Here is a 12,264-nt window from a genome sequence, read left to right as displayed (position 1 = left end):
TGAGCTGGGGCATTGTCTTGGTGAAGGATCCATGACTTTTTTCTCCACAAATCGTTCCGTTTTCTCCGTACTCGCTCACGTAGGGTAGCCAGGACGCTAATGTAGTAATGCTGATTCACTGTTTGTCCCTCTGGTACCCAATCAATGTGCACAATCCCTTTGATGTCAAAAAAAACAATCATCATTGCCTTGAATTTCGATTTTGACATTCGTGCTTTTTTTTGTCGTGGAGAACCAGGAGTTTTCCAATGCATCGATTGGCGTTTAGTTTCGGGATCGTAAGTAAAAAACCACGATTCATCGCAAGTAATAACATTTTGTAAGAAGGTGGGATCACTTTCAATGTTTTCCAGGATGTCAGAACAAATCATTCTTCGGCGTTCCTTCTGTTCAATTGTGAGACACTTTGGAACCATTTTTGAACACACTTTGTTCATGTTGAAACTTTCATGAAGAATCTGCCTAACACTTTCCTTGTCAATTCCTGTTAACTCAGACACTGCTCTGATTGTTAAACGGCGATCTTGTCGAACAAGTTTACCGATTTTTTCAATGTTTGCATCAGTTTTTGCTGACAATGGTCTGCCAGTGCGAGTGTCATCACTGGTGTCTTCGCGGCCATCTTTAAATCGTTTAAACCACTCAAACACTTGTGTTCGCGATAAACAATCATCGCCGTACACTTGTTGTAACATTACAAACGTTTCACTTGCAGATTTTCCTAGTTTGAAACAAAATTTGATGTTAACACGCTGTTCTTTCTGTACACTCAACATTTTCCGACGCACAGACAAAACGTCAACTACTTAAAACAGACGCCACGGGCAGACTGAGTGCAGGAGGCAAATGAAACTCGAGCAGTAGACGGAGCGAGAGTCACGTGACAGGCCACGCGACTTTCAGCCTTATTGCATTCGTTTTATTGTTTCACAAGTACTAGTCCGGTTTTTTTCTAGCCACACCTCGTATGTCAAATATTTATGTCAAAGAAATTTGATGGTGTAATGGGGAACTCTGTCAAATCTTGCCTGTCGTCAAATAAATATGATCAAATCTAGGGCCTCACTGTAGATTTGATCTCAAAAGTCGCCTGTCTTCTGTTGACTGCAGTGAGAAATGTTACCAATAGGAGCGCTAGCATCGCTGCAGCGTTCTGTCACCAGTAGTGAGTTTGTAAACATCTCTGCGAAGTTCAATTCGCGTGTGCTGTCAACTACAAAATTAATAGAATGAATGAAACTGATGAGGCGCTTTACATCGTGAGGCATCCTGAGTACAAAAATAGATTAACAAGACTGGAAAGCTGCAAAAAAAATTGCGGAGTTCATTAGCTGTGAGATACGACCCGGGTGTGAGGCTGACGACATGGAAAGAAAATTAATGGCCTCCGCTCAAGCTACTCTCACGAGAAAGCAAAACTACATACCGACGTATCTATTTCATTATGTATATATTCCGAGCTCTCCAGACTTTTTAATCTATTTTTGTACTCAGGATACCTCACATTGTAAAGCGCCTCATCAGCTTCATATATTTCTATTAATTTCGTAGTGGTGGGACACAAAATGTAATTATTACTTTGATCTACAATAAAAGTAGTTCTTAATGCACATAAAGTGTATTGAACATTTATTTACTTTCAGATGTTGGTCTTTTAGCGCTTTATAAATTGCTTCTCACGTTTCAGGTATTATTTTAGTTAATGTGCTGTACTGTAAGTTCTCTCCCGTAGCAAGAAATCGGATTGTTACTGTGAGCCTGTCTTCTGCACATATAGCAGTTCTTATGTGAGTACTGCGCTTTGTGACATGACGAGACACTTCACTGAGCAAATACTGAAATCTATGCTCATCCATTCTTAAGTAATTTGTGTACGACTTGACGTCCTCCACTAGAAGCTCACGTAACGAATTATGCTGCATGCTTTTATCGTCTCGTCGTAAAACACACGGCTTCACGCAGGTACGTTTCTTTTTTTCCCCCGCTTGTCTTCCAAATGCGCAGACAGTGCAAATGTGGTACTTGCAACTGTTGCGTATAATAAGTTGTTGTCAGTCATCATGAAATATGACGAAAATTTTATGGAAGTGTAATATCCCTTTTTAGCGCGACGTCAGATATCTTTGTCAAACAAATTTGACGAATATTTGATCATATCTGATATGCTAGTGCAATACCGACCTAAGAAGGTGTGTGACGACCTTCCTATCGAATTGTAAAAAGTAATATTCCAACAGCCGTTATTTTTATAGCTTTTTATTTAGGCTGCCAGTTTCGATTCCTCAGTAGAGTCAATGACTCTACTGATGAGTCGAAACTCGTAGCCTAAATAAAAAGCTTTAAAAATAACGGCTGTTGGAATATTACTTTTTACAATTCTTCAACCAGCTGGCTACCGACACTCCATAAACGTATACCTTCCCATCGTGTGATACGTCACGGTGCTGTTGTGCAGAATTGTGGTGAAACTTGGTGCCAGTGTGACATCGTTAACACACGTTATACTTTACACGAACTTCTGAGCTGTGGCGTTTTTCTCGCATGAGTCGACACATCTCTTTACGAAGTATCGCCCAGCCCAAGGGTGATGTCGCATGACGTCATTCTTTGCGTCATTACAGAGGAACGTTGTAGCCACCTTTGAGTCAAATTTCAGACTGTTACGTCAGAATGGGAGACAATTACAGCGTTTCGAAAAAGTGATCCTTTAATTGTGTTGCGCAGTGTATTCCACATTCGTAGTCCGCAATAAAACCACTAAATACTGGCGAATTCCTTACACCCTTAAATACGGCGACCCCACAGTCTGCCATCATTAAGACTTATTAGCGTATTGACACCTTTTGAAAAAACGCGGTTCACAAAAACTTCTACAACTTACTTATTGTTAAATTGAGAGCTGATAGTTATAAAATATGTTCATTTAAAAGCAAAAGGCCTTACAGAATTCTGGTAAGTATGAACATAATCTCAAATATGAAGATAACTGTGGCAATAGGTTCGGGACAGAACCTGCAGACCTGTGTATTTTTGACCTTTGAAGACCTAAAACAATCCTCAAATACGTTACAGTACGGTACATCATAAAATTTCAAAAAGACAATAAAAGTGTCACCTACTAAAAGCAGTAGCTTGAATGCATGCGTCAGTGTTTTTTGATGATTTGTTTACGTCTACAGACGAGCTAAGAAAGCTCCACAATGTAATGCTCTCGACAGCGTAAGCTTGCAGTGAGATTCTTCCCGTTAAGGAACGCTATCTATCAGATTCCAGACACTGCTGTGTTTGTTCCAGTGGAAGAGTGTAAATACCGCTGGAAAAACATCAGAGATACATTTATGAGGCGTAAAAGAAATAAACTGCTGAAAGGAGCCTCACGAACACGAAAATCAAGAAAATGGTGCCTGGAGACACACCTCGAATTCCTCGACCAAATTGAGTATCAAAGAGAGTAAGTGAATAAAGGAACGCCTAAGTTTTGCTCTTAATGAATCTGAAAATATTTATGACAGATTTGTATAAATAATAAAGTATTCTTTCAACTTTATAACTTTCTACATATTTAAGACTCTGAGGTTAGCACGTCCACATTTAATAATGTCACTAATAGCAATTATTTTTACAGGCTTTCTGCAGACATGACTACAACTGACACTGAAGCTGATCTGAAATACGAAAACCATCAAACTGAGGCTGGAGGAATGGTGGTAGGTGTAATAACTGAAGCCTCGGAAACTTCTGCTGATACCAGCAGTGTTGATGCTGACATTAATGAAGCTTCAGCTGAACGTCAAGTCGAACAGTGTTATGGTAATGATCAACAGACTACTGACAAGCAGAAACAGACAACAACGAGATCCGTGGATAATATCACTGAATTTTCCATAAGAAATTCCGCAGAAAGATCGAAATTGCTGAGTTCAGTTGTCGGCAAGGGAACCGAGGAAAACGAAATTGACACGTTTTTCAAAAGCATGGCGATATCTGTTAAGAAACTGTCTCCAGCAAATCAAATTCGTGCCAAAATACAAATCTGTAATATCGTTGGTCAACTCGAGTTGGACGAAATCTCTTCTGGAAATTCGAGTGCTTCAGTGTCAAGAAATTACGATCGACATATGCCCAGACTAACTTCATCTATGTCTGCCGCTCCAGATACGGCGTCAGCGGGCCATCCTGATAATAAGTTACACTTCATGACAAATGTGCCTGGACATAATGTTGATTGAATGATCTTTCCGTGGTTTGCTACCTAGAAGCTAAAGCAAACCCCATAACTCTTACTACAGTTATATTAATAACAGAAAGAAAAGACACAAAATACACTCATTACATAATAAATTCTGGTAATAAAAAACGAGTATCTAACAAGTTTAAAACTGTATGTAATGTATTTTCCTTTTACCAAAGGATGGTGTTATGCTGCTATCTCCCAGAGGTGCTACCTGTCATTTTATATCGTATACCTTCTTCTGTATAAAACAATCAGTCTCTATTTTTAGTTATAGTGGCGCGAAATATTGTATATCACAATTGCTGTATTTCACATTATGTAGACTACAACATCTTCGCATCATCTTGTGCACTACGTCCACCGAGAAGCGTTCACACGGGACTAACGTGTGTCATACGATTCGTGTAGGATGCTTGTCACGTTTACCACTTCTGTCCAAATCTCTAGAAAGCGGGCAACCTAAAGTAGTCCACAGTGGCTTCTCCGCTTATCTGCACCCATGCACGCTACTTACATTATAATAAATTGTCCTTTATTACTTACAACTTATGTAATGGTCGACAGTTACACGAAAAAAATCTGACCACCGCATCATGCTTCAGATAATGTCTCTCCATGAGAATAACTTGAAATTCTTCTACACTACTGGCCATTAAAATTGCTACACCACGAAGATGACCTGCTACAGACGCGAAATTTAACCGACGGGAAGAAGATGCTGTGATATGCAAATGATTAGCTTTTCAGAGCATTCACACAAGGTTGGAGCCAGTGGCGACACCTACAACGTGCTGACATTAGGAACGTTTCCAACCGATTTCTCATACACAAACAGCAGTTGACCGGCGTTGCCTGATGAAACGTTGTTGTGATGCCTCGTGTAAGGAGGAGAAATGCGTACCGTCACGTTTCCGACTTTGATAAAGGTCGGATTGTAGCCTGTCGCGATTGCAGTTTATCGTATAGTGACATTGCTGCTCGCGTTGATCGAGATCCAATGACTGTTAGCAGAATATGGAATCGGTGGGTCAGGAGGGTAATACGGAACGCCGAGCTGGATCCCAACGGCCTCGTATCACTAGCAGTCGAGATGACAACCATCTTATCTGCATGGCTGCAACGGATCGTGCAGTCACTTCTCGATCCCTGAGTCAACAGATGGGGACGTTTGCAAGACAACAACCATCTGCACGAACAGTTCGATGACATTAGCAGCAGCATGGACTATAAGCTCGGAGACCATGGCTGCGGTTACCCTTGACGCTGCATCACAGACAGGAGCGCCCGCGATGGTGTACTCAATGACGAACCTGGGTGCACAAATGGCAAAACGTCATTTTTTCGGATGAATCTAGGTTCTGTTTACAGCGTCATCATGGTCGCATCCGTGTTTGGCGACATCGCGGTGAACGCACATTGTAAGCGTGTATTCGTCATCGCCATACTGGCGTATCACCCGGCGAGATAGTATGGGGTGCCATTGGTTACGCGTCTCGGTCACCTCTTGTTCGCATTGACGACACTTTGAACAGTGGACGTTACATTTCAAATGTGTGACTACCCGTCGCTCTACGCTTCATTCGATCCCTGCGAAACCCTACATTTCAGCAGGATAATGCACGACCGCATGTTGCAGGTCCTGTACGGGCGTTTCTGCCCTGGCCAGCACATTCTCCAGATCTCTCACCAACTGAAAACGTCTGGTCAATGGTGGCCGAGCAACTGGCTCGTCACAATACGCCAGTCAGTACTCTTGATGAACTGTGTTATCGTGTTGAAGCTTCATGTAATCACATGTCAGTTCTAATATAATATATTTGTCCAATGAATATCCGTTTATCATCTGCATTTCTTCTTGGTGTAGAAATTTTAATGGCCAGTAGTGTACATTCCTTGCCAAGTACATCGGATGAGTAACGATTTTTTTGAACTTCGTTAGCACACTCCTTTTCCTGAAGAAAATGCGATACCAGCCATGGGCTGATCCAAAGGAGAAAGGGTGGTGTCCATTACACAAAAGAAATTGGTAAAGTGTTTATATTTGCTTTAACCAGACTGGATCTCGTGAACTCCACGGTCGTTAATAATTGTTGGTGTAGTGTACGATTTGGCTGGAGTGGAGTTCGGACAGGAGGTTGTACAGGCGTGTGTTTAATTTTATAAATATATTATTAAATATAAAATATTTTTCTTGACTACAGAGAAATAATGACAATGCAGAATTTACTTCGCAGCCCAATACAGTTCTTGAAGGCAGGTGTCGAAGAGAGAAGAACAACATAAAATACCTTTAGTACAATGTAAACAACATTCAAAGGACAAATCCAACTGATAGTTTCAGGCCACAACAATAATAATTTAATCAGGAATAAGCGACTACGAAGCCACCACAAACTAATATTCCATACCAGCTTATCAAAGTGATCTACTTCTTTAAAAAATACAATAATCACTAGGCTTTTAGGATTCCGTGCCTCAGTCGCTAAAAACAGAACCCTTACGGGATTGCTCTGTTCAAATGGTTCAAATGGCTCTGAGCACTATGGGACTCAACTGCTGTGGTCATAAGTCCCCTAGAACTTAGAACTACTTAAACCTAACTAACCTAAAGACATCACACACAACCATGCCCGAGGCAGGATTCGAACCTGCGACCGTAGCGGTCGCGCGGTTCCAGACTGGATCGCCCAGAACCGCTCGGCCACTCCGGCCGGCGATTGCTCTGTTGTCCGTCTGTCTGTCTGTCTGTCCGACCGTTAAAAACCCTTTCTCCGAGGAACGGGTAGACGTATCACACTGAAATCGGTGGCGTGTGCTGAAATCCGTAGGCCCTTCGTAGTGTAATAAACGTCATCTTCTAAGATAAATTTAACCAAAAGCAACGGTTATTTACGTCACATATCTTGATATACGCAAACTCACACGTCAAAAATTCTTCATTTGTGTGGCCTTATTGTTGTGGTTGCTGTACCATTTCCTGAGCGTATTTTCATTCCGTCGTTACAAGAATACGCGAGTTTTTCCCACCATATCCGTTTCGCTATATTAAGGTAAATCATCATCAGTGGGGTGTAATTAAAGACATTTATAATTTGATTTGTTTTTATTTATGATAATTTCTGATTCGTTTCTCGCCTGCATCAGGAAATGGCGTCTGATAGCACGTCTTTTGTGTCTTTCTTCATTTGACACTCATACTAGCTGCTTTGCTACCACGCTATTTGTTGTTTTTCATAACCTTTCGAGCAGTACCGAGTTTCCGTTTCCACAGATAATCCACGAAAATCTACAGGAGCCAGTTTAAAATCAGTTAGGACACACTAAGGTTACTCGCAGTTAAGCTTTGCATTTCAAAATTGTCATCAGGTCGAATTTAGATAAAGTTCAGTTCAGATCTCTTTTTTTTTTTTGTCAGCCAGTTTCATTGTTACAGAGCAGTGTTACATTCGCGTGTGCATGACGTAATGTTCGGAATTTTATTTAATCAGTGTAGTGCATAAATTTAAAGCGCATTTTTATAGAATGATTTTGGCCTTTTTTTATTTCAAAGTTCGATTTGGAATGTTATGAAGAATTTTTGTTCTGTTGGTTTTGTGTGTTGGAACTGTAAGACAAGCACTGTGACGTCACGCATTGTAGCATTGTTCACTGTAGCATTTCACAGGATAGCTTTTTTAGTATACGGTTTTACGATTTACAAAAGTTAGAGACAGTACAGTTATACAGTTTGAGATTGATTTCGTTAGTATTTTTATCAGATAGCATTTACGTAATCACATCACTTTCATTGTTCAGGTTCACATTCAACACAGACATATACTAAAGTTTACGAAAAGCAAACCAGGTTACTTTAGTTTCCAATACACAGTAACAAACACAGGTTACACCATCTGCATGTAATATTATTGATCATACAATACACTCAAATGCACATCATGTACGCTTTACTGTACACTGCTTTGCATCATTCGACAGACCAAAACACTGCTGCCAGCCAGTAAAGCACCCAGTTAGTAGTCTTTTTGTAATCTGGAAGCCTCTGTCTGTCTATCCACTGAAATCGCCGTCCTTTCGCCCCGGAAAATATACTAAATACCCCACTAGATTGTTTGTGTCCACACAGTAACCACACCCCACATTAACCTTTTGTGGGGTCTCGTAGGCAATTCCCTAGCTTACCAGCTTGCAGACTTCCCGTTGCTGGCTCTTCGCCAACCCACTGCCTCCAGTGCTCCGCGGGCAACCACCGGACTGCCTGGACGACCCTGGTTACGGCGTACACGGCATCACGAACAGCCCCCGTTTTGCGTGCAGGTTAACTCCGACCCTTGCTCCTTCCGGAATGAAACCCACCGAGTGCATTCACTCGCAATCCAAGACTCGGATACCCTGTCCAGCTCACCTGCTGGTCAGTCGAAGACCTCACCCTGATTAATGGTCAAACCAAGACTCGCTCCCATGTTGCGTTGTCCCATCCAGGTTCTGTGCCACAAACGCCTCCGACAGAACCCCCTGTGCAAGTGCTAGCACGGAAGCAGCGCTAACACAGCTGTCTGTGTGGGAAAAGAAACAAGACAAATTCACGGCACACTGGTAAATTACGCAAATGCAGCCAACCACAAATGCTTTTAAAACGCTTTTACTTCAGAGTCATAACGGGATTCTGGAATTTATGCCCGTCTTCAAAGGGCTAACATTTCCAATTACATTAATGTTTTCGTCAGTAACATTGCACTGGAATATTAATATTTGGCACTAAATAGTCCAATATTCTTGAGCAGTACTGGAACTGACAGCTGGTGCTGATGAAAACACTACTGCAATTCGTATGCCATCCGAAGATGGGCACGAATGCCCAAAACCAGTTACGGCTCTGAAAAATTTGTATTTGTGTCTGGTAGCGTTATTCACCTACAAATTATTTATATTTTTTTTACATATGAGAGGCAGTGAAATGAAAACGAGACAGGTGTAAAAAAGTAACTAAAATGTTTATTATTTCAAAAATTAGCGCCATAATTGTTAATGTATTTATCTTGCTGTGAGACATACCGTCTTGGAAAAATGTCTGCGGTGTTCTATGGAACCATGATAGTGTCCAGGATTGCTGCTCTTCGTCCCAAGCAAATCGACAGCCACGAATATCTTTCTTCAGAACTCCAAAAATACGTAAATCACATGGGGATGAATCGGGACTGTACGGAGTAGGTGTGATGGCTTCCCTGCGAATCTTCTGCAGCATACTCGTTACTACAGTCACGCCATCTCCGGGAAAGTGATGATGACCTTTTTCTTTGTATGTAAGGACCCACTGGTCATTGACATTCTGCAACACGGCACCAGAATTAACGCTCAGCGATACATGGACACTTAGCAAAACTTGAAGCGCGCCATCAAGTCCCAACGACCAGGAATGTTGACGAACGGCATCACTCTGTTGCAGGATAATGCCTGCGCATAGTTGCCAATGTTGCTTCGACTGCACTACAGAAGTTTCGCTGAGAAGCCGCTACACATCCTCCGTAATGTCTCTATTTCTCCTCATGCGATTTCCATATTTTTGGAACCCGGAAGAAAGACGTTCGCGGCCGTCGGTTTGCTTCGGACGAAGAGGTGCACGCTAGGTACAATCATGGTTACATGGTCAATCGCAAACATTTTTCTATGAAGGCATCAATCGTCTTATCTCACATTGGGAAAAGTGTATTAACAGTTATGGCGATTACTTTTAGAATAATAAAAGTTTACTTAATTTTTTTCCATATGTCTCATTTGCATTTGACTGCCCCTTCTATATCGAGTTCCAAATCTCAGCCAACTTTCGGAGAATAATGTAACATGAAAAGTACATCTCGAAAATGGAAGGGACAATCTAGAAATTGTTGGTGTGGTCTTCAGACTGGGTAGAGACACGGGTCGTAACACATCTGAAAAGTAACGTCCACTGTTCAAAGTGCCGTCAATGCGAACAAGATGTGACCGAGACGTGTAACCCGTGGCACCCCATACCATCACGCCGGATGATACGCCAGTATGGCGATGACGAATACACGCTTACAATGTGCGTTCACCGCGATGTCTCCAAACACGGATGCGACCATCATGATGCTGTAAACAGAACCTAGATTCATCCGAAAAAATGACGTTTTGCCATTCGTGCACCCAGGTTCGTCGTTGAGTACACCATCGCAGGCGCTCCTGTCTGTGATGCTGCGTCAAGGGTAACTGCAGCCATGGTCTCCGAGCTGACAGTCCATGCTGCTGCAAACGTCGTCCAACTGTTCGTGCAGATGGTTGTTGTCTTGCAAACGTTCCCATCTGTTGACTCAGGGCCGGCCGAAGTGGCCGTGCGGTTAAAGGCGCTGCAGTCTGGAACCGCAAGACCGCTACGGTCGCAGGTTCGAATCCTGCCTCGGGCATGGATGTTTGTGATGTCCTTAGGTTAGTTAGGTTTAACTAGTTCTACGTTCTAGGGGCTAATGACCTCAGCAGTTGAGTCCCATAGTGCTCAGAGCCATTTGAACCAATTTTTGTTGACTCAGGGATCGAGACGTGGCTGCACGATCCGTTACAGCCATGCGTATAAGATGCCTGTCATCTCGACTGCTAGTGATACGAGGCCGTTGGGATCCAGCACGGCGTTCCGTATTACCCTCCTGAACCCACCGATTCCATATTCTGCTAACAGTCGCTGGATCTCGATCAACGCGAGCAGCACTGTCACGATGCGATAAACTGCAATCGCGACAGGCTATAATCCGACCTTTATCAAAGTCGGAAACGTGATGGTACGCATTCCTCCTCCATACACGAGGCATCGCAACAACGTTTCACCAGGCAACGCCGGTCAACTGGTGTTTGGGTATGAGAAATCGGTTGGAAACTTTCCTCATGTCAGCACGGCGCCAACCTTGTGTGAATGCTCTGAAAAGCTAATCATTTGCATACCACACAGCATCTTCTTCCTGTCGGTTAAATTTCGCGTCTGTAGCACGTCAGCTTCGTGGTGTAGCAATTTTAATGGCCAGTAGTGTAACGTGTTTCTGTAAGTAATTAGCTTCCAAAACGAGTGTGAGATCCTGCTGCTGCCTTCCTCTCCTCAAAAAGACATAATTTAAATATCTCAACTTGTAGGAAATCATCTCTCGAATGAATGAGCGGGTGGTGTATAGCAAATATTCTCATGTGAAAGAATTGAATAAAGATGGTTTACCTTTTTAGAAAGAAACCTTAATCGGCCAGTCAAATATAATACATATAAACTGCCAGACAACTAATCAACACACTAAATAGTCCCCTACTTTTTCTTTTGTCCCATTGAAGACGCCTTTACATCAACGATTTTCTTGTCTCAGTCGACTGCTGGTGGCCCGAAGGCCCATAGCAGCGTCCCTAACGTTGTATTCCTGTACTGATTCTCGCCCATCAAGAATGATCGCTTTCGTTTACACACCAGCGCCAGAATTATGTGTATTGCGCGAGCTGCCTACTGTGCAGTTTGGCACCTGAACGAGGTGAGTGAGTTTGTGAAAAACCATCCAGTTTACGACAAAATCGAAATACAGTAACAGAATGTAGGAACAAGGAAAGACAACACAGTCTTTTAATGACCAACGAAATATTTGCTGTAGATGTATGACAATGGTCCTACGATAAATTATCCACACTTCCGTGAAGTGAAAATAATGGTAAGTATTTCGCCCAAGGATTTTAAAAATCCACATTCATCTACTCATGAAAACATATACATACTTGAAACAATGTTTGGAAGGCAGTAAATAATGCCTTTTTATTTTTCGGCTCGTTTCGAGAATACTTTACTTGCTGCATACTACTTCTTCCTATTCTTGTTAGACTCCTGCTAGATTACTCTTGGGAGAGGTTAGCTTTTAAAAAGAAATGTTCTCTCTCTCTCTCTCTCTCTCTCTCTCTCTCTCTCCCTCCCTCCGTCCCTCTCCCCGTCCCCGTCTAGGAAACACAGAAACACACACACACACACACACACACACACACACACATGCTCGCACGTA

The 12,264-nt window shown here is 42.3% G+C and overlaps 1 protein-coding gene across 1 annotated transcript in view; it reads left to right on the top strand.

Moving 5' to 3' along the window:
• LOC124803107 overlaps nt 1-4,267 on the top strand; it is a 31,768-nt gene extending 27,501 nt beyond the window's left edge. The window contains exons 2-3 of the mRNA XM_047264264.1: nt 3,295-3,451; nt 3,626-4,267. Coding sequence (XP_047120220.1) covers nt 3,295-3,451; nt 3,626-4,229 — 761 coding nt within the window. The 3' untranslated portion in view covers nt 4,230-4,267. The remainder of the gene's footprint in view (nt 1-3,294; nt 3,452-3,625) is intronic.
• Nucleotides 4,268-12,264: the final 7,997 nt, after the last annotated feature.

The sequence above is a fragment of the Schistocerca piceifrons genome, chromosome 6, assembly GCF_021461385.2.
Source record: "Schistocerca piceifrons isolate TAMUIC-IGC-003096 chromosome 6, iqSchPice1.1, whole genome shotgun sequence".
NCBI classification, from domain to species: domain Eukaryota; kingdom Metazoa; phylum Arthropoda; class Insecta; order Orthoptera; family Acrididae; genus Schistocerca; species Schistocerca piceifrons.
This window is presented reverse-complemented; position numbering and strand designations above follow the sequence as displayed.